This window comes from Camarhynchus parvulus, chromosome 4 (assembly GCF_901933205.1).
Source record: "Camarhynchus parvulus chromosome 4, STF_HiC, whole genome shotgun sequence".
Classification (NCBI taxonomy): domain Eukaryota; kingdom Metazoa; phylum Chordata; class Aves; order Passeriformes; family Thraupidae; genus Camarhynchus; species Camarhynchus parvulus.
Window position 1 is genome coordinate 64672176 of NC_044574.1, and position 23093 is coordinate 64695268.

At 40.4% G+C, this 23093-nt stretch overlaps 1 protein-coding gene across 1 annotated transcript in view; it reads left to right on the forward strand.

The window, feature by feature from the left end:
• Positions 1–23093, forward strand: part of KIAA1109 (KIAA1109 ortholog) — an 87777-nt gene that overhangs the window by 34961 nt on the left and 29723 nt on the right. The window contains 28 exon segments of the mRNA XM_030947036.1: positions 242–370; positions 535–654; positions 2224–2501; positions 2618–2868; positions 3305–3563; positions 5221–5331; positions 5333–6062; positions 6877–6947; positions 7420–7593; positions 7893–8013; positions 8827–8973; positions 9319–9446; positions 9558–9760; positions 11179–11376; positions 12016–12227; positions 12457–12608; positions 13468–13618; positions 14438–14590; positions 15848–16088; positions 16710–16858; positions 17283–17387; positions 17389–17503; positions 18161–18319; positions 19321–19496; positions 19588–19763; positions 20388–21094; positions 22270–22497; positions 22872–22965. Of these exon segments, the coding sequence (XP_030802896.1) occupies positions 242–370; positions 535–654; positions 2224–2501; positions 2618–2868; positions 3305–3563; positions 5221–5331; positions 5333–6062; positions 6877–6947; positions 7420–7593; positions 7893–8013; positions 8827–8973; positions 9319–9446; positions 9558–9760; positions 11179–11376; positions 12016–12227; positions 12457–12608; positions 13468–13618; positions 14438–14590; positions 15848–16088; positions 16710–16858; positions 17283–17387; positions 17389–17503; positions 18161–18319; positions 19321–19496; positions 19588–19763; positions 20388–21094; positions 22270–22497; positions 22872–22965 (5738 nt within the window).

The following is a 23093-nucleotide window of genomic DNA, read 5'->3' on the forward strand; positions in this document are numbered from 1 at the left end:
AAGCTGCTGCCTTTTATTAAGAAAAAATTTCGTAAATTGTTTAATGTCATTGTGCTTTTCCATGAGAAAGTACAGACTTGCATGTTGTGGTGCACACAAGAATATAAGTCAGCTTTGAGTAGCAGGAAGGTGCTGAAGCCTCCTGCTCACACCCCAGCCCTTGGAGTTGTTCTCTGTTCTCCATGGAACAGCACAAATCCATTTTGTGTGGGTGCTGATGGATGCTGTTGTTTGCTTACAGCTCGCCTGCCTTGTGGAATGGGGGCAGACCTTTGTGTTCCACGTGGTGTGTCGGGAGTTCGAGCTGGAGAGGCCCAAATCCGTCATCCTGTGCCAGCACGGCATCGACCGCCGCTTTTGTGACCCAAAGGTACCTTGTCATCCATCCCTGCTGCTCACTGGACATGCACAGGTTCTCTGGAACACTCCACAAATCCCCCCAGAACATAAGTAAAAGGCTCAGCCCAAAAGAAGCTCCTAGTAGATGTTTATATGTTTTTTTTCCTTTATTCTTTCTTTTCCCTTTTCCTTTAGACAAACTCTGTGCCTGGGCCATGCCCAACATCAGATGACTTAAAGTACACGATGACACGCTTAGCCATGGATGGAGCAGATCTCTATGTGGTGGAACATGGCTGTGCCACCAATATCAAGGTAAAAATAGCTTTCTTGACAGCAATTAAATACTTTGCTAATAGAGATATTTGTGCTTTTTGATAGAATATCTGCCTGCATTGATGGCTTGCTTGCATGCAGTGGATTAAGCAGAATTTCTAAAACTTTACGTGATAAAAAGTCACTATGGACTGGGCCAGGAGTAGATCAATTTGGCTTCTATTTAATAATTCCATTAATTATGTGGGCAAATGTAAGGAGGAGTATATGTCTCCCAAAATAAAAGTGGAAGTTGCAGATTTGGTATAAAATAATTTAGAATGCTCCAGGTAAATAAATCTTGGTGTTTGTACCTGAGAGTTGATAAGAACTTGTCCTGTGAATTAATAATTCAGCAAATGGAAATGATTGATGTGGATCATCTACAAGTCAGTGCTGGATAACTCACGGTCCTCTTGTGTGAATTTAGGTGTATCTTTGGTAGAGAAGGGAGAAGTGTTTGTGCCACTGCCTGACTGAGTCCTCTGTTCAAAAAGGGCTGTGCAGAGAAGAGCTGATATTCTCACCATTATCCTACTGCACAGAGGAAAAAAGGAATAATTTACTCAGTGTAGCAAAATATGAGTTTAGATACAGCTGAGTTATGGTAACAACAGCAAAGAAGAAAACTGCTGTGCTGACATAACTGAGTAGTAATTGAGGTGTTAGTTAATAAATGCAGTTTTAAATGGCAGACTTAAAATTCAAAGTTTTGGGCACAGCTTCACATTATGAGCAAGAATCTAACTAAAGGGCACTGGTAATTATTTTAAACATTTTTTTAATGACGTGATATCTCATCACTTGAATGGCTTGCTGCCCTATGGCACTAAAAAAAATGCTTGAGCCTCCAAATTCTTTTGAATCCAATATTAAAAAGCACCATCATAAATATTAACAGTGTCTGTAGGCATCAATATGAATGGCAGTATTTTCAAAGGCAGTTTAATAACCTGAACCACTCTAGAAAATTATATCCTGAATGTGTTTTATTCAAATAAAAAAAGATTATTTCCTTTATCATCTATGACAGAGATGAGAAACCATAATTTAATATTAACCCTGTGGGTAGCTCTTCTATGGCTGGCTTATCTTTCAGCTTTTCTGGGTTTAGATTTGGCAAACTCCATCTGAAATTTCAGGTGCTTCATGGTGACATGTTGGGGAGGACTCAAGCTATGCAGGAAATCTGATCCAATGTCTGCGGATTATATGAAGTTTGAGGACTAAACAAGTTTGAAAGATTCAAGTTTTTTGGATTTTAGATGACAGTAAAAAAGTTAATGATTTAAGTTTTTTGAATTTTCATGACAAGTGATTTCTGTTTTGTTTACAAAAGGATGCTTCTAAGTAATTTTATTTTTTTGTTAGGTAAAAAGTGTCTGAGATTAATTTCTAATCTTGCCTTCTTTTGTGTGTACGCTGACTTGCAAATAGTACTGCTTCCCCAGAGAGAATTTTACTGAGATCTTTTTGGGCTGTAGTTTGGGATGTGTTAACTGGTTTAAGGCCACTTTTCCTTTGTTTCACTGACAAATAGTCAGAGTTGCTGTTTAAATCCTGTTTCAGATGGGTGCCATACGCATTGCAAACTGCAACCTGCACAACCAGTCCGTGGGGGAAGGTGTCAGCGCCGCCATCCAGGACCTGCAGCTCAGGCAGTACGTGGAGCAGGTCAACAACTGCAGGACTGGCCTCCAGCCAATACTGAGGAGGGCATACTGGCTGGAAGCTGGCTCTGTCAACCTGGGCCTCATCACTGCTGACATTGCTTTAGCTGCAGATCACCCTTCTAAACACGAGGTGCAGAGGCATTTCTTGGAAACGCACGATAACAGAACCAAGAGGTGAGCCATGTGCTCCAGGGAGGTGCATTTGAGAGGGATATTTGTTCATCTTGCTTTCACTGAGCTTCAGCATGGTCATGTTTTTGTGTTGCTTTGTGCTCTTCTTCCTTTTGTAGGTTGTGGTTTTTGTGGCCTGATGATAATTTGAGAAATAAGAGAAGCAAGAACAAGTGTGGCTGTCTCGGTGGTTGTCGGTTCTTCGGTGGAACCTTAACGGGACTGGATTTCTTCAAACTGGAGGAACTGACACCTTCAAGCAGCTCTGCTTTCTCAAGCACAAGTGCAGAATCTGATATGTTTTATGGGCAGTCTTTACTGCAGCCAGGAGAATGGATCATCACTAAGGAGATTCCTAAAATTTTAGATGGTGAGAATGCACTGTATTGTGTTTTTACTCTATTTTGCCCAAAAGTATGATTTCCTAATGTTTTGCTATTTGTAGTGTTTATTAATCTGATTAATAAAGTACAAATGCTTGTGCTCTTGTGGCTTGACCCCTTCTAAGAGCAGGCAGAGCTTGAGCAAGCTTTCATATGCTGGATTTTTATATTACCATGCACCTCCATGCTGAGTAAAAAGGAGATTTTTGACTTTGTCTCAGTTGGCTGCTTTCTATACAAGTACAACATCTGATGATTTGCTGACATGATTTTATTAACTTTTGTCAGGAGAACATGCTAGTATGTGCATGCATTTCAATACTAGGACTTTTATGTAATGATTTTTATTTCAGTAGGCAGGGAAGAGTCCACTGCAGTTATGTTATGAGATATGAACTTTTTCTTTTCCTTCCTTGATCCTAGGCAAAGGAAATGGTGTCAAAAGGAAAGATTGGGACTGCAGATCTGTGGGGATAGAAGTGGAAAGGAAAGCACAGCACCTGAGCCTCCAAGTGCCGCTGCGCTCCCACAGCTCCTCCTCCTCTTCAGAGGAAACCAGCAGCTCCAGTGCTGCCCTGCCCTTGCTTGCAGGGGAGAAGGACAGCCCCTCATCCACTGCTGAGGATCACCTGGGACAGAAGGAGTTCCTGCCCAGTGCAAAAAGGGAAGATGCTCATGGAAGGTTAGTAGTCTTGTCCAGGTAGGCATCTAATTTGACTCTTGAATGCTCCAAGATGTAAGAAATTTGAGATGTAAGATGTGGGAACCCAGAACATCCCTCTGGATGTCCAGAGCGGCCGACACCCCTGCCAGGGCGCTCAGAGACCCTTGGCACAGAGCCCAAGATGCCTGTGGTTTTAATTATGACCCGTGGAGCAAATGACCAACCTTATATGAAGATCAGCAAGCCACAGCAGTTTAGGTAGATTGATAGCGAAGTTATCATGGAGTGGAAAAGTAGATTTTGGGGTTTCTAGGATGGGGATTCAGGAGGCAAGATGGAGGGATCTGGGTGTGTCCAGTCTTTCTCCTTCTTCTTCTTCTTGGACTCCATCTCCTGCTGTGATGGTGGCACTTGCAGATTGGCTTAGAGTAGAAGCTCACTGTCTAACACAGGTGATAGGTATTGGGAAGCAATTGTAAACATTGTACATAGTTTTAGTATAAACACATAACTCCGCCCTGGGGGCAGGCAGTGTGCCTGGAACTGTCCTGCTGGATGGACCTCGGCAGGCCAGGAGAAAATTTTTTATAGATAAGGAACAATAAACAACCTTGAGACAGAGAACTGAGGAGCTCTGACTCCTTCTTTGAGCGCCGGGCTGGGAAAAGAGACTTTCTGCCATTTATCGGGATCACTCTGAGCAGCGAGAGATCCCGAGACATACAGAGGATGTAAAACCAAACATTTAACAAGTGCTGGTAACATGCTGGATTTTCTATCTTGCTCAGGTAACCATCCCCTATTAGGGGCCCAAATAATCATTCAAACTAGGAAACATGTTTCAGCAACACCATTAACACTTGAAAAATAGCTAAATCAAATTTCTTACTCTGGGGTCTTTCGGGTCGCTGTGACCCCGAGAATGTTAAAAGTCTCTTTTCCCAGCCCAAGTGCTTGAAGAATGAGTCGGAGCTCTTCAGTTCTCGGTCTCAAGGTTGTTTATTGTATCTTATCTATAAAAATTTTTCTCCTGGCCTGCCAAGGTCCGTCCAGCAGGACAGTTCCAGGCACACTGACTGCCCCAGGACGGTGTTATGTCTTTATACTAAAAACTGTGTACAATGTTTACAATTGCTTCCCAATACCTATCACCTGTGTTAGACAGTGAGCTTCTACTCTAAGCCAATCTAAAAGTGTCAACATCACAGCAGAAGATGGAGGCCAAGAAGAAGGAGGAGAAAGGCTGGAGGAATGCCCAGATCCCTCCATCTTGCCTCCTGAATCCCCATTCTAGAAACCCCAAAATCTACTTTTCCACTCCATGATAACTTCGCTATTATTCTACCTAAACTGTTGTGGCTTGCTGATCTTCATATAAGGTTGGTCATTTGCTCCACAGGTCATAATCAAAACCACAGCCATCTTGGGCTCTGTACCAGGGGGTCTGAGACCCCTGGCAGGGGTGTTGGCTGCTCTGGACAGCCAGAGGGATGTCCTGGGTCCTGACATGTATGTGGACAAGTGGCAGAGTTCAGTGTGTAACCAGCATTATGAAAATAATGGCTGTGCTAATAGAGAGCCATAGAATCACCGATGCATTTGGCAGCTGCTGCAGTGCAGGAAGAGAAGCATTAGTACAGAAATAATCAAGTGTTGTGTTTCTTTGTGTTCCCAGTGTCACTGTGGAGGCTGCAGAGGGCCGGCCTGCATCCCCTGGCCCCCAGGAAAGGCCCGTGGGCCAGTCCCCCATGAGGTCCCCCCTGAAGCGCCAGGCGTCCGTGTGCTCGGCGCCTGGGCAGCACCAAGAGCCTGACAGCCGCGTTCTATGGGGACAAGCAGCCCGTGCCCGTGGGAGTGCAGTTCAGCAGCGACGTGTCCCGCAGCGACGAGAACGTCCTGGACTCCCCAAAGCAGAGGAGGAGCTTTGGCTCCTTCCCCTACACACCCTCAGCAGATTCCAACTCCTTCCACCAGTACCGCTCCATGGATTCCAGCATGTCCATGGCGGATAGCGAGGCTTATTTTTCAGCTGCTGAAGAGTTTGAGCCAATAAGCAGCGATGAAGGTCCAGGGACTTATCCAGGGAGGAAGAAGAGAAAAAAGCAAGCTCAGAAAGCTGAATACAGTAGGGGGTCTATTTATCACAGCGTGGAAGGGCCCTTAACAAGCACAATCCACAGAGAAATCAGTCAAGATATGAAAACGTTGCCAATTAAGACTCATCCTTCCCAGGCTTCATTTGTTTCAGCTCTGGGAGGAGATGATGAGCACGCTGACAACATGTACGTCCTGGACTCTGAGAAGACTGTGGAACGGGAACAAATCACTTCCCAGCAGCCTGTAATGGCATGTTACCAAAATTACCTGACACAGTTCCAGGTGATCAACTGGTCAGTAAAGCACCCAACCAACAAAAGAACTTCCAAATCCTCATTGCATCGCCCTTTGGATCTTGACACACCAACGAGTGAAGAAAGTTCCTCATCCTTTGAGCAACTCTCTGTCCCAACTTTTAAGGTATGGAAGATGGAGGAGTAGAGAAAGGAGTAAGAATTCAGAATAACTTAAAAGGGCTTAGTACCAGTTATGTGAATAAGATACAAAAAACTTGAAATTCCTTTGCTTTTAGTTAAAGAATACCTTGAACTTCTAGCTTCACATCATGGGACTGTGTGGCTGGAAGGTTGTGGGCAAAAAGAGGAGTTAGAATTCTGTGGATGTGTATTCTGAATTATCATTGTTGCACTTAAAAATGCTGTCTGTTGAATGATATACAGCTGGAGGACATTTATGTGAGTTTTGTTTAAAATGAATTGTACACAACTCAAATAGCAGTACATTTAATACTGATAAAGTATACTTCAGGCTCTCAGTGCTTTATTTCAAAATTAAATTGCAACTCAGGTTTAGGAAATTATTTTTTTTAAGTGACCTGAACATACATGCTTAAGGAAGGAGGTGAACTGAAATATATGAAAAATAATGACTTGATATAAATGACTTGATATAAAACAGGTGATTGAGTTCTGGAACTGAATTTGTTATCATTTCGCAGAAAAGGTTTGTGTTGATGCAAACCTTATGTAGATTAGTATTTGAAGGAGTTTTTTAAAAGCCAATAAATCAATGTTTATGTAAAAGCAGTGTAATCTGATTTTTCAAGGAATTTAAAAAGCAAACCTAGGAATTCCTGTATCCTATATTGGAGAATATGTTTCAAACTGTTCTTTTAACAAAAACAGTTTTAAGGGGAGTTCTTAAAGATCCCTTGGTTGGGGTGTTTATCATATATGGAAGGAATGTAATAAACTTCTTTGCACTTCTATCTTAGATTGTTAAACAGGGTCTCACAGCTAATTCACTGCTGGACAGAGGCATGCAGCTCACAGGATCAACATCTAAGTAAGTTGAACACATAATGTATGCTACATTATTAGCATATTTTTCAAGAGTAGGATTTTTATTTTACTCCTGTGAAATATTTTGGCTCCTGCTAGCCCTTTCAAAATTTGATTTACAGCAGTAGTTTTCAGTACCAGATCTATTTCAGAACAGATCATTCTATTATGAAATATTTGGGTTTGGTCAAACAGAAAGTACACAGTGCAAGCATTAAATTATTTCACATGTACATTTTCAAGATTATGAATGGTGATTTCATTTAGATGAATTTGGAGGTGCTAATGCAAGTGTCCATTTCATTGCCAGAAGCTTAACTTGAATTTAGGGGGGATTGTATTTTTGTACTTTCTAAGATATACAGTAGAGGAAACCTGCTGTTATGTGGGTTTCATTAAGAGTTAAAATGATAGCAGAACACTTTTGTGTTTGTTTTTGCAAAGCCTGATCACTGATGTGTGTTTGACTTGTCTAGCACACCTTACACTCCCTTGGATAAGAAGTCTGCAGAGAACACAGATGATGAAACAATAACAGAGGAATGGACGTTGGATCACCCGGTCTTCCAGACACGCACAACGGCCATCGTGGAAATAAAAGGAACTGTAGATGTAGTTCTGACTCCTCTTGTAGCAGAGGCACTGGATAGGTAATTTCATTTTGATGGCACTAAACATTGTCTAAAATCACAGCTGTTGTGTGGTTGTCTAAAAACACAGTTCTGCTCAGCAAAGGCATAGGTAAAAGGATTGAACAGCATGGCTGATGGAACAGCAGGGCCTGGTGCCCACCGGATGTAATTCTGCATTTCCTATGAGGTGCCTGGAACAATGGGAAGTGCCCTTTGTGTCTGTCAGTGCTTGTGTTTCCTCTGTAGTGTTAATTGCACGTGGCTGATGGTGAAACTGGGAGTTTCAATGGTCTCTGGTGGCTCTTTTCCCCTGCCAGGTACATCGAGGCTATGGTGCACTGTGCCAGCTCCCGGCACCCGGCAGCAATCGTGGATGACCTGCACTGCAAAGTCCTGAGGGATGCTGTGCAGAACAGCAAGACCAGCTTCTCAGAAAATGTGAGGGAAAAACAAGGATATCCACATGGATTTGAGAGAATGCTCATTTCTGTATCTTAGATACAAAATATTTTAACTGAATTTAGTGGTTTGAGATATAAAGCTAAAATGATAGCTATGTTAATTTGGAATGCATACTTACATGCATTTTCATAATCAACTCTTAGATATTGTCTTTCACTGTCCAGGAATCTTTTACAGGATTCAAGTTTTTCTGTTTTGGATGGTCTAGAGTAATTTACATCAGATGAAATCACACATTCTGTTCTTGGAAATTACTATAGCTGGTATTCTTAAGTATTACATTCATCTCAGTGAGATGTTACTTATTATTTTATAGTAGTTAGGGAGTGCTTTGAAAGTGCCTGTGGGGTTTTTTTGCAGTTCATCTGAGACCTTAAAAAATTCATTTAACTTAAATAGAATTGTATGGTAGCTCTACAGAATTAGGTGTTCTTTCTGTCCATGGTAATGACCATATTTATATTTTATGGTTTCTTAGACTTCACAGTGTAGTGGACACTAATAACTTGGTTCATAGTAAGTTGTCTGATATAGCTTACACGTGTAGAATTCAAACTTCCAGCTGAAGTCTGGTTGTTCAAGTTTACTGCAGAATGGCACTGCTGCCCTTATGGTTTTAGACCTACTGTACCTCTAAGTGCTGCAGCCCTTATTCTGGAAATCATGGTAAATTGCCTAAAATCAAGTCAAAATCTCTTTCTGCTTCAATGCTAATAAAATATCCTGTTACTCCTGAGCTCAGCAGCTCTTGAGTTTGTGCTAATAAATTATTTTTCTCTCCTCTTCCAGTTGTCTTCCAAGCAAGACATCAGAGGAACAAAAATAGACACCACCACAACAGGAACAACAAACCAGGGACCAGCACAGACCAATCTCTCACTTAAGCAAGATAATGTGACAATTAAAGGTCTTCAAGCCAATGTTACAGTTCCAAAGGTAACAACTTTTTTTTAAGCTTATCAGTGGAAAAGTGCCTCACAAAGTTTTTTATTTTGGATCCCTGTTTGTTCCCCAGAAGCTGAAGTGAAGCTATGCATTTGTGCTAGACAACTAAAGTTTTGAATTTTGGAACTTCTTAATTTTATGATGGTAGACATGCAGTAGTTAAATATCACCCACCATAGGGGTAACTGGCTGCCATGTCTTTAAATTATATTCTGGGTGTCACGGTTTTATTTTTCCTTTTACTGAAAGTATAAGACAAGGTTCTATTAGAAATGAGTGATTAATGTAACATGCTTTTCTAAATGTCTTTACTCTTTGATGGAATTCTGTGTGCAGGTGAACCTGTGTTTGCTACAAGCATCTGTGGATGAATCCCCAGGAGTTTCTTCCAGCAAAACCGTGACTCACGTTTCCCTGGTAGCTTTGTGTTTTGATAGAATTGCTACTCAAGTTCGTATGAACAGGTAAGAACAGAACATGTCGCTATTTGTCATAAACTTCAGACATGTTTGTTTCATTGTTTTTGTTTATCTTGAGGTTTGCTTAATTGCTTCTCCCTCCCTGATATTGTAAAGGGGTATAGTTGAGGAGACTTCAAACAATGCAGAAGCTGGGAGGAATTCTGTCACATTTGATCGTTACATCCAAACCAGCAAAATGCAGCCCCAGTCTTCTGGCTCACTGAGATCCAACTCTGGAGCAGAAAAAGGAAAAGAAATTGCTGCTAAATTGAACATCCATCGTGTTCATGGACAGCTTAGAGGTCTTGATACAACAGGTATTGAACAGTATTAAAATGTGGAAATGTCAGTTTTAATAGAAGCAAGTAGTTACAGTTGGTCTTGATCTTGTAGTTTGGTTGTAGGTTTTTTGTCAACATGGCTGAAAAGCTACTTGCACCCAGAGCTTTTGCAGATATTTGAAAAAGAAGTTTGGGATGAATTATTATTCCACTAAGTGCTAGATTTAAACTTAGGCAAACTAAAAGCTGTCAAGACAAACTTGTAAGCAGTTTGTGTGGCAGATGTGTTGCCCTGTAAATATTGACCTGCACTGCTGGAATTTGAGGCCTGAGCTGCCTTTCTCCCAGCTAATCTCTTTTCAGCTACCGTTTTTGTCACCTTTTGTAGGGAATGAATTACACTTCTTTGCTTTTTTACTGCATTCTAACACTTTCAATAATTGCCTGTTGTGCCACAAATTTCAGCATGACAACCTGTAGATTTTTAAAACTATAACAACTCTAAAGCTGAAAATGAGATCTATACCATTGACTTCCTTCTTGTTTGTGTTAAGGAAATGCCTTCAAGAAGCTAGGAGTGAAGTTTTGCTCTAACTCCTGATCCTGGAAAAACAAACCAGGAAAAGATGACCAAATGTAGAGGCTGTTTTTGTTAAACTACTTCAAGTTTAATGGAATCTACACCAGTTTTGACTCTGTTCCGTAAGGAACAGGAGTCTTCAGACATGAGGAAGTACTCTGTAAAGCCAAGAGGATTAAAAAATACACAATAAATAAATAAACAACAGAAAATCCCATTGCTGTGCAAAGATGAGTGAGCAAATGAAATTGGAGGAAAACAAAAACAGAGAACACTGCAATGGTTACCTCCCTTTTTACTTAGTTATGGATGGAATCTTAGCAGTAGTGTCCTGTGTCAGGTATGCCACAGACATTCAAGAGGGCCAGTTTCGGAGTTCTAACCAAGAAAAGTCATCATTTTCTGTTTAAAAGGTTTGAGAAGAGCCTTTCTAAGGATCTTAGCATCTCATGTTTACTTCAAAAGAGGGGTGCAGTTACAAATTGGAGACAGGGAGTAAGGATTAGAAGGGATATAATGTGACTCAGTGTAGTTCTTTTCCTGAGGTATTTGATATTTAGGTATAAAGTGATTGAAAATACTGCTCAGTCCTTGGGTTTTGGTTGGGTTTTTTTTTCAAAATTAAAAATTATCTCTCCCATATTAACAGACCAGGAGCAACGCTCTTTTGCCCTCTTTTTGTGCTTTTTTTCTTGCTCGTGTTTCAAGTTTAAACTTTTTCTTTCTTTTTTTTTTTCCTCCCCTCCTGTTTGAGGAATACTAAAGGGATAACTCCCACAAAACACTCTGAACTTCAGAGAGCTTTTGGAAGTTGTAAAGTTTTTCCATTTTGGAGCAAAATAGTAAATATTTATTTATCTATTTATTTTCACAGATATTGGAACTTGTGCAATAACAGCCATTCCTTTTGGGAAATCAAAAGTTCTTTTTACTTTGGAAGAGTTGGATGAGTTCACTTTTATGGATGAAACAGATCAACAAGCTGTTCCAGATGTAGCTCGAATTGGTCCTAGTCAAGAGAAGTGGGGTTGGATAATGTTTGAATGTGGAATTGAAAATTTAACTATAAAAGGTAAAGCTTTTCAAGGCTGTGTGGTTTTTTTTGAGATTAGTGACAGTTCTGTTGATAGGTCTTCTGGCTTAGCAATTATTTGATTAGAAATCGTTAAATCTGGGTGATGCTGAATAGAACATCTCTGTGGTAAACAAATTTCATAGTTTATACAATAAAGACATTTTTAGTTGTAAGTATCACTAATAATAGCATATGAAATAATTTCATATGAACTGGTTTCATCAGTTTGTGAACTTAAGGTTGAAATTGGTGCTTTCACTTGTGACTCAAATCCTCACCTTATCCACAGGAAGTGCGTTACAGAGCCAGAGTTTTGCTCTGGGAGAGGAAAGCTAGTTACAAAAAGTAAAAAAACCCCACATAGTATATGTGTGTTTTCTATCATCAGAGTTACTTTTTTTTTCAGAGAATAATATTTTAAAAGTCTTTATGTGAATACTCTTCATCTACTTGTGGTAGAAACTCAAAAGGATCAGAAGCTCAAAATTGTAGTGATAAGTTGTTGAATAAAATGGTAATGCATCTTGTTTAACTAAAATCCTGTGTATTTCTCTGCTTAAGCACAGATCTTCTCTGTGGGCCGTCACTTAGAGCTGTTTACAGCTGCCAACCTTTAGAGTCTGGGTATTTTTACAGGGGGAAGACAGTCTGGGGCAGTGCTGTATAACACTTTTGGAGTCATGGGCAAATCAAGGGACACAGAGAGAGGTGGATTGCTTGCATCAAACAACTCTTCAGATTCCCCCACTGGCAGTGGCTACAACACTGATGTGTCTGAAGATAACCTCCCTTGTGACAGAATAAGTCCCTCTTCAGATATTAATGGAAATTCTGTTTCAGATGAGCAGGTATGTTCAAGCTGGGTAGAAATCATTAGTCACTCATCCTGTTTGCTTAGACACTAAACTTCCAGCTTTCTGCAGAGTCCCTTGGGAGGATTAGCATTAATTTATTTTGCTTTGCCTAAATGCCTGTGAAAAAAAGAATTCTGAGCATGTATGGTGTGTTTGTGCCTTTCAGTGTAATAATTTTGGAAGTCAATTTCCCTTCTAACTTCATCATTCCTTGTTTTTGAAGGACGAAGGTGTTGAATCAGATGATCTGAAAAAAGATATCCCCTTGATGCCTCCTCCCCCTGACTCCTGCAGTATGAAGTTGACAATCAAAGAAATTTGGTTTAGTTTTGCAGCTCCCACCAATGTGCGCTCCCCAGCCCATATATATTCAAGGTATGATTTTGCCTGATATAAAAGAGGGAAAATGGCAGGTCTGCTTTGTTAAATGGCATTTGTATTTGGTAGGTTCTGAATGGAATTTCAAGCTTTGAAAATGATAATTTTTATTTTGTGTATATCACAGTAAGACTTGCTTCAGTTTTTTATTGTAGTCATTTCTGTAGAAGTGCTGCTAGAAAATTCTTACAACAAAATTAAAAGAAGGAAAAATGAAGAGTAAAAAAAGCCAAATGAAACCAAAAGCCCTCACTAGCAAGTTCTGGTGAGATGGAAATATATGAGGGAGAAAGGCAGGGGAAGGTGTTGGTTTTGAGTAGATGAAATGCCAGTGAAGAGAGCAGCTCAGTGCTTTTGGTATTCAACTGGATATCATGCATGATCTGATGGCCATGCACTATAAAGTTCTAGATGTGTATTTCTAAGGTAGTTTTTCACATCATGTATGTAGAATAAGCCAAATATTTCAGTCTGTCAGTATAGAGCCATAACTTAGAAAATACTCTGCTGGTACTCTTGCCTCAGCCCTTTAGCAAAAGTCCTTCATGACATTTAACACTTCAGTGGGATTCAGTCAGTGAGGAGCATTTCAAACTGTATGATTTCAGTAGGGAATACAAATGGGAAAAAGAAGGAATAGCAGTAGCAAAAGTGGGAAGAATCATGAGTGTGTGAGTGAGTAAAACACAAATTCTCTCAGGTACTTTTTGCCAGTTCTTGTTTTCTGGGCAGTGAGTCTGTGTTTATTACTTGGCTTCAATGTCCCTCCTATTTGACTGTCATTCATAAGAGCACCAGAAAATCCTGCTCATTGCTGCTGCTGCCTGTGAACACCCCTTTCTCTTTGTCTCCACAGGCAGCTGAACCTCCTGAGCACTGCAACACCTGCAGTTGGTGCTTGGCTTGTTCCCATTGATCAAGTGAAGTCGTCATTAAATAAGCTGGAAACTGAAGGAACCCTGCGAATCTGTGCTGTTATGGGGTGCATTATGACAGAAGCTCTAGAGGTAAATGACCTTTATAAAATCAATCAGCATATCAGAACAGGCCAATGTGATAGATAAAATATAGTCTTTGGAATTCTGGATGTTTTCACTGGCAAACTTAGAGCATCTCTTGTGAGCCTTTGGGATTGGTCACAAGAGATCACAAAAAGCTGTGGTTTTTGTACACAATCTGAATTCCAGAGCCAAGTCTCATGCTTTTTACAGGAGTGCATCTCCAGGTAAAATAAGAGTAAGAAGTATGGCTGTAATGCCTGGTATATTTTATGAAGTATTTTTGTTTGCTGTTGCTTGGATTGGCACCATCTAGTGGGAAGATTTGGACGTGATACCCACGCTGAGATCCTGTCTTGCCTAGTGACATGGATGATCTAAGTGTGATGCTGGTTTTCTGCTTTGCTCAAAAATTATCCTCTGCAGCAGTCTCGTATTCCTACCTCCTTTCCTGTTTCTTCTTCCTGCCCTCTTTCTAGCAATAAACCAAATTTCGAAAAGTGCCTGTTTTGTCTTTAGCTAGGAATAAACTGTTTCTTCAAAAATTGCAGCTAGCTTTGCATATATGTCTGTTAGTCTAGATGTAATTTTATAAGGCCTGCAATTTGAATCCAGCCTTTTCTTTTATTGCTTCATATATATAAATATGCATCCAGAATTGTTTTTCACATGCAGTATTTAAAATAAGGTGAGTACCCACGAGCCAAATCCTTGTTGCAGAAGTTCAAAATGAGGTTAGACGTTTGTTGCCTCATAGATGAAATCTTTTCATTGATGCTCTGTTTGCAAGTATGTTCATATGCTGAAAATGTTTTTATTTCAATCTAGAATAAAAGTGTGCACTTCCCTCTGAGAAGCAAGTACAACAGGCTTACCAAAGTGGCTCGTTTCTTGCAAGAAAATCCCTCTTGTTTACTCTGTAATATATTGCACCATTACCTTCATCAAGCAAATTACTCCATTATTGAGGATGCCACTATGGTGAGTTACCAGGAAAACTGGAAATATCTGTCTAGTTTCAAATATGCCATTTCTAATGTCTTAAATTTGGCAACAATTTGAAGAAGGTTAAGAAACAGGAAAATATAAGCAAGACTCATATATGAATCTTTAAAGTGATAAATAGGTATTGTTTCTCTCATTGCATTTTCTTTGATATCTGCTATTTTTCTTATGACCTGTATATATGCATAATGTTTATCAATTTATTTTATTGGTAAGTATGTGAGATCATAAACCAAAAAGGCATGCCTTTAAAACTGTATATGGCTTTTTTTATCAGATTTTATTTCCTCTCTATCATATTTCAATGGCCTTTTTATAAGATTTCATTTCTCATGGTTTTAAAATTGAACGAGTCTCAATTACTGAGGCAAGTGCATGAACTGGTTAGTTTATTCCAAATTCTCTCCTTGGAATTAGTTTTCATGAAACTAATTTTCTAGAAACACTGGGGTAATGCAGACAGTTTAAGGAAGGAACTAGAATTGTACAAACTTTAGGGTTCAAGAATCTAATATTTTTCTTGATGGCTTTAGAGCGTTACTATTCAGATCATAGTGGGAAATAGTTATTTGAACAAACATCAGGCAGAAGGGGGAGGAGTGTTTATTCCTGATTTTGTGTCATTTTCATAATCCAATTCCACAGCTGTCAGATTTAAACACTTTGGTTTTCAGCATATTCAGCTGAGAGACAGTGATCAGGAGTAGCACAGTTTGTGGCACAAATAGCACAATTTGACTAGTGGTCAAAATGCCAAGCTTTTGTTTTCTTTAGGACAATTCAGTGATGTAATCAAAACAATCCCTATATTTGGCCTCAAATTTATGTTCCTAATTCACTGCTTATGAACAATTGAAAGAACAATCTCTTTAATTTCAGTTCTGTTTGTACAGAGTTGCTATGAATCTTAGCCCGTAGCTCAGAGCCTGATAATTACTCAAGTGCTTTTAGCTTCGTATTTAACAAACCTGCTTCCTGTTGTTTATTTTTGGCCCCGTGGGCTAGATCCTCAGGTCATGTAGATAAATGTATTTACTGTGTTCAATGAAGCTGTAATTTTTTATCTGTCAGCTCCTTGGCTTCTTGCTTGATGTGTTATGGTGCCAGCATGTTTGTCATAAGCGTCTTAAGTATAGAGATTTAAGAGAGCTTTGACTTTTTCTCCCCTCCAGTTTACTTCAAAATGCTGTTATATGAATTTTTAATATATATATATTTTTTTTTTATTTAAAGAGTGATGGTCTTCCTGCCTTAGTGACCTTAAAGAAAGGTCTGGTTGCCTTAGCAAGGCAGTGGATGAAGTTCATTGTGGTCACCCCAGCCTTTAAAGGAGTCAGCTTGCACAGACCAACCCAGCCAATGAAACTGCAGCCAAATGCCAGCCACGAGCATGAGGATGGCCTTGGATTGGACAATGGAGGGGGCCTGCAGAGTGACACGAGTGCTGATGGAGCAGAGTTTGAATTTGATGCAGGTATTTTCATGTTGTTGTCCCCATAAAAATTCACAGGGGCAAGCAGCTCCTCTCAGACATTTCTATCTTCTTTACTTTTAATGCTTGATACATTATAGTCTCCTTAGAATTATCAAGCTTCTCTTTTTACATCACCTTCATTCTGAAGCTGCTGGTAACAATGATAATTATCATATTACAATAACTAGTGCTTGTTCAGGGAAAAACAAAACAGGAGACCTCTCTTTCTTCACACCTTTTCTCTTGTTTCTTCTTGCCCAAAATCAATCAATTTAATTATTTGCTACCTTTCAAATAAAAGGCAGGCAGCAGTTAGCAGTTTTAAGAAAGCAAAGATAGATATTTGTGTGAAAAACTTGTATGTAATCATACAGTATAAAGGAAATTTTTACCCCTTCTCTCAAATACCTGTTTTGATTAAGCAGAAACACTTGGATTATTGAACAAAACCCAGCACACGCCTGTCTGAGGTGTTCTTATTTGTCTGTGAATCAGACAGCACTGTGTAGGTGTGTGCCAGCACTGGAAGTTCATGACTGCTTGTAGATAAATGTGCCTGATGCTAGATAGATTTGGAGAACCAAGATTATCTAAATGAGGACAAGTGTTTGCTTGGTGCAGCCACTGTGAGCGAGCACACGATGCTGCTGGAAGGAACGGCCAACCGCCCGCCCCCTGCCAGCGCCTCCTCTGGGCCTGTCACCGGTGCTGAGATCATGAGGAAGCTGTCCAAGACTCACACCCACAGTGATTCTGTGCTGAAAATCAAGGTGAGTGCACTGGGCTGGGCACCAGGGCAAAGGGGGGTCTAGCTGGCCTGTTCAGGAGCAGTTCTGTAGCTGCAGATGGGTAAATGCCTCCAAAAAGTTACTATAGCACATGGAAGGTGTGCTCCTGACCTTGCAAAAGGGATGCTCCACCAGTTGGTCCGTATTCTTCATCTGTTCTTTGTTTTCTTGCCAATTAACTTCCTGTGCATCATTTAAGGATGTGCCCTAACCTTTGCAGCCTTTGACCTTTTATTTATGGCAGCACAAACAAGGATTTAACTGTCATGGTACAAAATCAAAGACTGGCAAAGCTCTCCAGTAACTTGTACTAGAATTGTGCTCCAACCTTATATTCAGACCAAACATTATTTTGTTTTTGCTGTTTCCACAGTACTTCATTCATTTCTTTGTTTTCTGCTCACAGGGCATCCATCCATATCATTCCCTGAGTTACACCAGTGGAGATACAGCTACAGATTCACCAGTGCATGTCGGCCGCTCTGGAATGGGAGTCAGGGAAAGTCCAAGGAAAGGAAAGTCTGCTCAGCTATCTCACTGGGAGCTTTCCTAGCCTGCACAATCTTTTGGAAGGGACTCCTCAAAGAAGTTCAACTGCAGTTAAAAGTAGTTCTTTAACAAGAACAGGTAGGATGTAGTGTAAAAAAGTATGATGTAGCATAAACAGGTATGATGTAGCATAATTTTTGAGTCCTTTTGAATGAATAAGGAAATAACCATTTTGCATTTGTTTTTTCTTGACCTTGTAGGTAGGTCAAAAAGAGAGCTGAAACTAATATTTCAGTAACGTAGTTTGCATATGATAAATTGAAGATTTTTAGTAATGGTTTATGAAAATGTTAATTTTCAATGAATATTTTAGAAGCTCGAAGCATTGAAGTGTTTATGCTCGGTATTATTTTTCAGAGTGTATTGTTAGTGTATTTTCTTTATATGTAAATGACATACTGTATTTGATACTGTATTTTCTCTAAAATCTCTCTCCTTTGCTGTCAGGGACTGAAATATTGTTCAGAAAAAAAGGTATTTTGGTTTCTTCATGAATCCTTTCCTCTAATTAATGGTAGAGATGAGCAAATGCAAAGCCATGTGTAGTGCAACATCCATCAGTGCCACTTGTAACTTCTGTGGTAGTGCTGTTTGACACATAATTTAGTGGAATAAACCTGTAGAATTAGGTTTATTTTTATAGTTTATAGATGTTGGCAGTGAAATTGTGCCATGTTCCTTGTTTTTGCTGACTTGGATGCAAGAAATGCTGAAGTTTCTGCTTTACCTGCACAGGAAACACTGTGGCCACAGACATGTTGTCTGAGCACCCTTTGCTATCTGAGCCCTCCTCTGTGAGTTTCTATAACTGGATGTCCAACGCCGTGGGCAACAGGGGAAGCGTCGTGCAGGAAAGCCCAGCCACCAAATCTGGGCACAACAGCCTTCCAACAGGTATTGCTAATTTGCAGCTGAGTTCCAGGTGGTTCTGGGTTGGCTGTGCCTGTGTTTGCCACTTTCTGACTGAAAGTAATTCAGGGAGTGATTTATGATCAACAGGACTTACGTGGTTCAAAGTATTACTTGTGGGACTTTGCAGTAACCTGGAAAATGAAAAGATGGGATTTAAGCAAAACTGATGTTTTCTTTTGCCTCACCCTACTTCCAAAAATTTAGCTTTTTTTTGCATTTGGAGCTGTCAGTGTAGCTGCCAAAGCAATGTGTAGCTGCCAAAACTTAAACCATAAAATCATCTTCTGTTGCCGAGTTCCTTCATTTTGTTGGCTGTTTTTGATTTTATTTGCATATGCTTATTTTGTGATTGTGCATTGGAATCCTTGCTCTTTCTCAGTTCAGTTTTGAGACTAAATGTGTTTTGGAAGTAACTTAGGAATGGGTTAACTTGTGTAAGGGAATAAAGAAAAAATATATTTCTCAAAGTCATAGCTGTATTAAAGAACCAGGTGTAATAATTTATTGCAGCTCATTTATTTTTCTTCTTGGCCTGTCATCATTCAGAGTTTTCAATGTGTGTCTTAATTTTCTTTTTCACTAACACTACACGGGAATCTTTTTTCTGTTAACGCTCCTTCAACTGTGCTATATTCATCTTAGGCAATAAGAAGTTGTTTTAGTTTGTTTTTAATATTGAAACAACAGTCTCATCCTACAAACATCATCGTGCTGTACATATTGCTGTGCATATTGAACTATTGTGGTTCCTTTGTAAACTGGAATGTATTTCTCTGCAGAAAGAGTCTTTCCAAATTTGAATTGGACAATGTCTACCTGTTCCAGCAATATCAGGCTGTTTCTTTATCCTGAATGCCACCTTTGTGAGGTTACAGCCCTTGCTGTGGCTCGTTTATCTGTGTAAATAATCTTGCTGAATTTATCAAGTCAGTGGTGGTAAGATTTGCTGTGGTGTTAGTGTTCCATGGGTATTTATTTTCCAGGTGTGGCACCCAATCTTCCTACCATCCCCTCTGCTTCAGACTTCAACACAGTTCTGTCCAGCGACCAGAACACCCTGGATGGCACCCACTCGCAGCACAGCACCAGCCAGGATGACATTGCAGGAGTAGAAGAGGGCAACCAGGGCTTTCCTGCTGTCCAGCTGGCAGATGCACAGGTAACTGGGGTTGCACATCACCAGATGGTGAGCAGGAGTGTGGAAATGATCAAGGTCTTCAGTAACTAAATGGGTGGGTTTTGTTTTGTAGGTTGTTTTCAAACCTCTGCTAAGTTACACGGGGATTCAGTCGCAGGATGCGATGCCCCTGTGCTACAGGATGTACTTTGGAGAGTACCTCTCCTTCTCAGGAACTCTGGACTGCCTCAGAGCAGATATTGTTGATTCAGACACAGCAAAGGAGAGGAAAAGCAAGCGAGCCCGAAGGTATGATGAGAAATTTAAAAACATGTGTACTGGCTAAAGAGCAGAAATGAGGCTTTTCATGTGGTGACAGGTTTCCAAAGTGCTTTCATAGGATAAAGAGCAGCCCTTTATTCTTCTAATCTTTTGTTCTGTCTTCCTGTTAAAATATTTTTTTAAATCCTCCTACGGAATAATTTGGGAATTGTAACTATTTGAATCTTAGGTGCTTTTGAAAATTGGAGATTGGGGAAGGGGGAGAGCTGGTGGAAATAATAGTGGGGGGGAATTTGAGTGGCTCTGAAATGGTGTTTGATAATTAATCCTGTAAATAATAATGATGTGAATTCTTGTGAAAATGCTTAATCTTCCCCCAGACCAATTTTGGGCAAAGCTTTAGGATGCAATGGAATGACTGCATGCCAAACCAGGTTTCATAGAACTAGATGATTTCTATGTTAGTAGCACACAGTATGAAACTGTAAAAGTTCATTTTATCATATTTAGAACTGTGGTAAAAAGGTGATATCCTAAGGGAAATAAAAGGCTGGGTTCAGTAAATTAGATGTAAGCTGTGTAAAAAGCATATTTGACTCTCACTCTCATAAAAAGCAGCACAGTGGTAACTTGTGCCTTTCCTTTCCTTAGGCAAGGAGCTGTCAATCTCCCTCCTCTGGAATTCAAACCAGCTTTGATGTTGGAGACTTTCAGCATTAGCGCCGTGGTGATGGAGAAGTCCATGTGCACCCCTCACAACTCCACCAACGCGCTTTCCTTCCACGACTTGAACAAGCGCTACTACAACACCTTCCACTGCAACTTCACCATCTCCTGCCAGTCCATCAGCCAGCACGTGGACATGGCCCTGGTGCGGCTCATCCACCAGTTCAGCACCATGATCGACGACATCAAGGCCACGCAGACGGACATCAAGCTGAGCAGGTACACGGCTGGCTCGGCCTCCCCGACGCCCACCTTCAAAACCCGCAAGCACCGCGACTTCCGCTCCTCGGATTTCAGCCGCAGCTCCCGGGGCAGCCTCAACGGGGGCACCAGGGTGAACAACACCAAGAACAAGAGGACAAACAATGACAACAACAAGAAGGAGGCTCGCAACAAGAATTCCCTGGGGAGGTCGGAGCGAAGGACGTCCAAAGTGTCCAGGAAAGGCTCCAAAGATGTGGTTGACCACGTGACGATCCATATGGATGACTCCGACTCCATTACTGTGTCGGAACAGAGCGAGCCCTCTGCGGAGTGCTGGCAAAATATGTATAAGCTACTGAACTTCTATTCACTCATTTCTGATCCCACTGGCATCTTAGAAAAGTCTTCTGAAACCTTTGGACCAACAGGTAAAGTGGTTCATGAACCCAAATAACCGAGTGTGTGTGTTTTTGCTTAAATGGTGCTTTCTGAAGCTTGCTCATGAGGTGTTTTCTGAACTGCCCACCCCTCTAACTTGGATCAGAGGGGCAAGTGATGAGGACAGAGGTGAGCTTTTGATTAGTTCACCAAGATGACGTACAAAAGGAAAGCTTAACTTTTCTCACTAATTGCATAGTGTGGATTGAGTTTGTTCCTCCTGAAGTGCTGTTTTGTGTTCAAAGGAGTATGGAAATGCTGCATATTATCATTCTGTGGGAATATGCAAGCATGTACGTAAGCCATCCTGAGGGAATTAATCTCTGCCTTGAGAATGACTGACAGTAAAAAAAAAAAATTTGTGAATCTTGCTGTGAGAGAAGGAAAGGTGAAATAGTGATTTTGGTCAAGTCCCACAAAGATTACAAGTGTTTGGGCCATATTTTCACCATTTAAAACTTTTAGATCTGGTGTGGTTATTGCTATTTCCAATGTATTTCAATACAGAACAGCAAATCTGAGAGCTGACTTTAGCATCATTCTCTTTGTTGCTGAGCTTAGGTTGCTGTGAATATGCAGGTGATGGTATAGTTGCTCTATTGCCATATTTTCCTTGGACTTCTTTTAGCTAAAGAACAAAAAACTTCTGAGAAAGTGTCAGATGGGAACTGGTATTAAACAGATACCAGTGTCTTTCATGCACAGAATATCATATCCACAATTACAAGATCTGCACAAAGTGTAAATTCTTACATTGTTTTTAGCCTCCTGAATGTTGAAAAGGAAAACTTGTTCATCCAAAAAGATGAATTATAAGAATCTCTGCCTGTGCAATGATCAAAAAATTAACAGGGCACTTGGAAACTGTCAGGGCATTTTTCTGGTATAACAAAATCAGATCATTACAAATATTTATATAAGGTTCATAAGAGCACATCTGTGAATAATAATGAAACCACATTGCTCATTATTGTCTTCATGGTGTCTTGGATTCAGTTCAGTTGCAGTGATATTGGGGTGGAGTGAGTGAAGCACAGATAATTTTCCTGAAGAGTTTTCTTGACATGAAAGATCTGTGATCCTCAGTTTGAAATAGACCTATAAATGGCACATGCCAAGGATTTATCCCAAATGGAGCCCTAAGGAGCTGCTGCTGTCTGTGCAGGTGTGCGCAGCCCCACGGAGCCGGCCTGCAGGGTGGTGTTTGAGAACGAGCAGGACAACGGGCGCAAGCGCAGCCTGGTGACCTCGGAGCCGCAGCACGTCACCCTCATCGTCTTCGGCATAGGGATGGTGAACAGAACCCACCTGGAGGCCGACATTGGTGGCCTCACCATGGAATCTGAGCTGAAGAGGATCCATGGCAGCTTCACCCTGAAAGAGAAAATGAAAGGTGGGATCAGCTAAAAGCATTCTCTAAATAATTCCCTGGCAGCTTTACATGTGCGTGTGCAGTATGTGTGTGTGTGTGTAATATAATAATATTCAACAACTGCTTTTAAAAAATTATTATTAGGATGCTGAAGGATTATAAAAGGATGCTGCAAGCTTTGCAGCAAGTGCCATGGAGGAAATTATCTTTGAAGACAGTCACTCATTTTCAAAAGCTTTCCTCTTATCACATTTTATATTTGACATCACTTACTGTGACTGCTAAAGCTGTAATTTTTCAGTTATTTTCCTGCTGCAATATTTTTAAAAGCAGTAAGCACACCTGAAGTATTGTACTGACTGAAATGCTGTTAAATACATTTTTTTTTCCTGAAGATGTGCTACACCAAAAGATGACTGAGACATGTGCCACTGCTCACATAGGAGGTGTCAATATCGTCCTGCTGGAGGGAATTACCCCAAATATCCAGTAAGTATGAAGTCTACCATTTAAAATTGTTCAAATTCATAGAAGTGTTATGAGTTATATTATTTCTCTTGTGCTTCTAATTGCTTGTTGAAACTTGTAGGTTCAAATCATATGAGATTTGTGGGGAG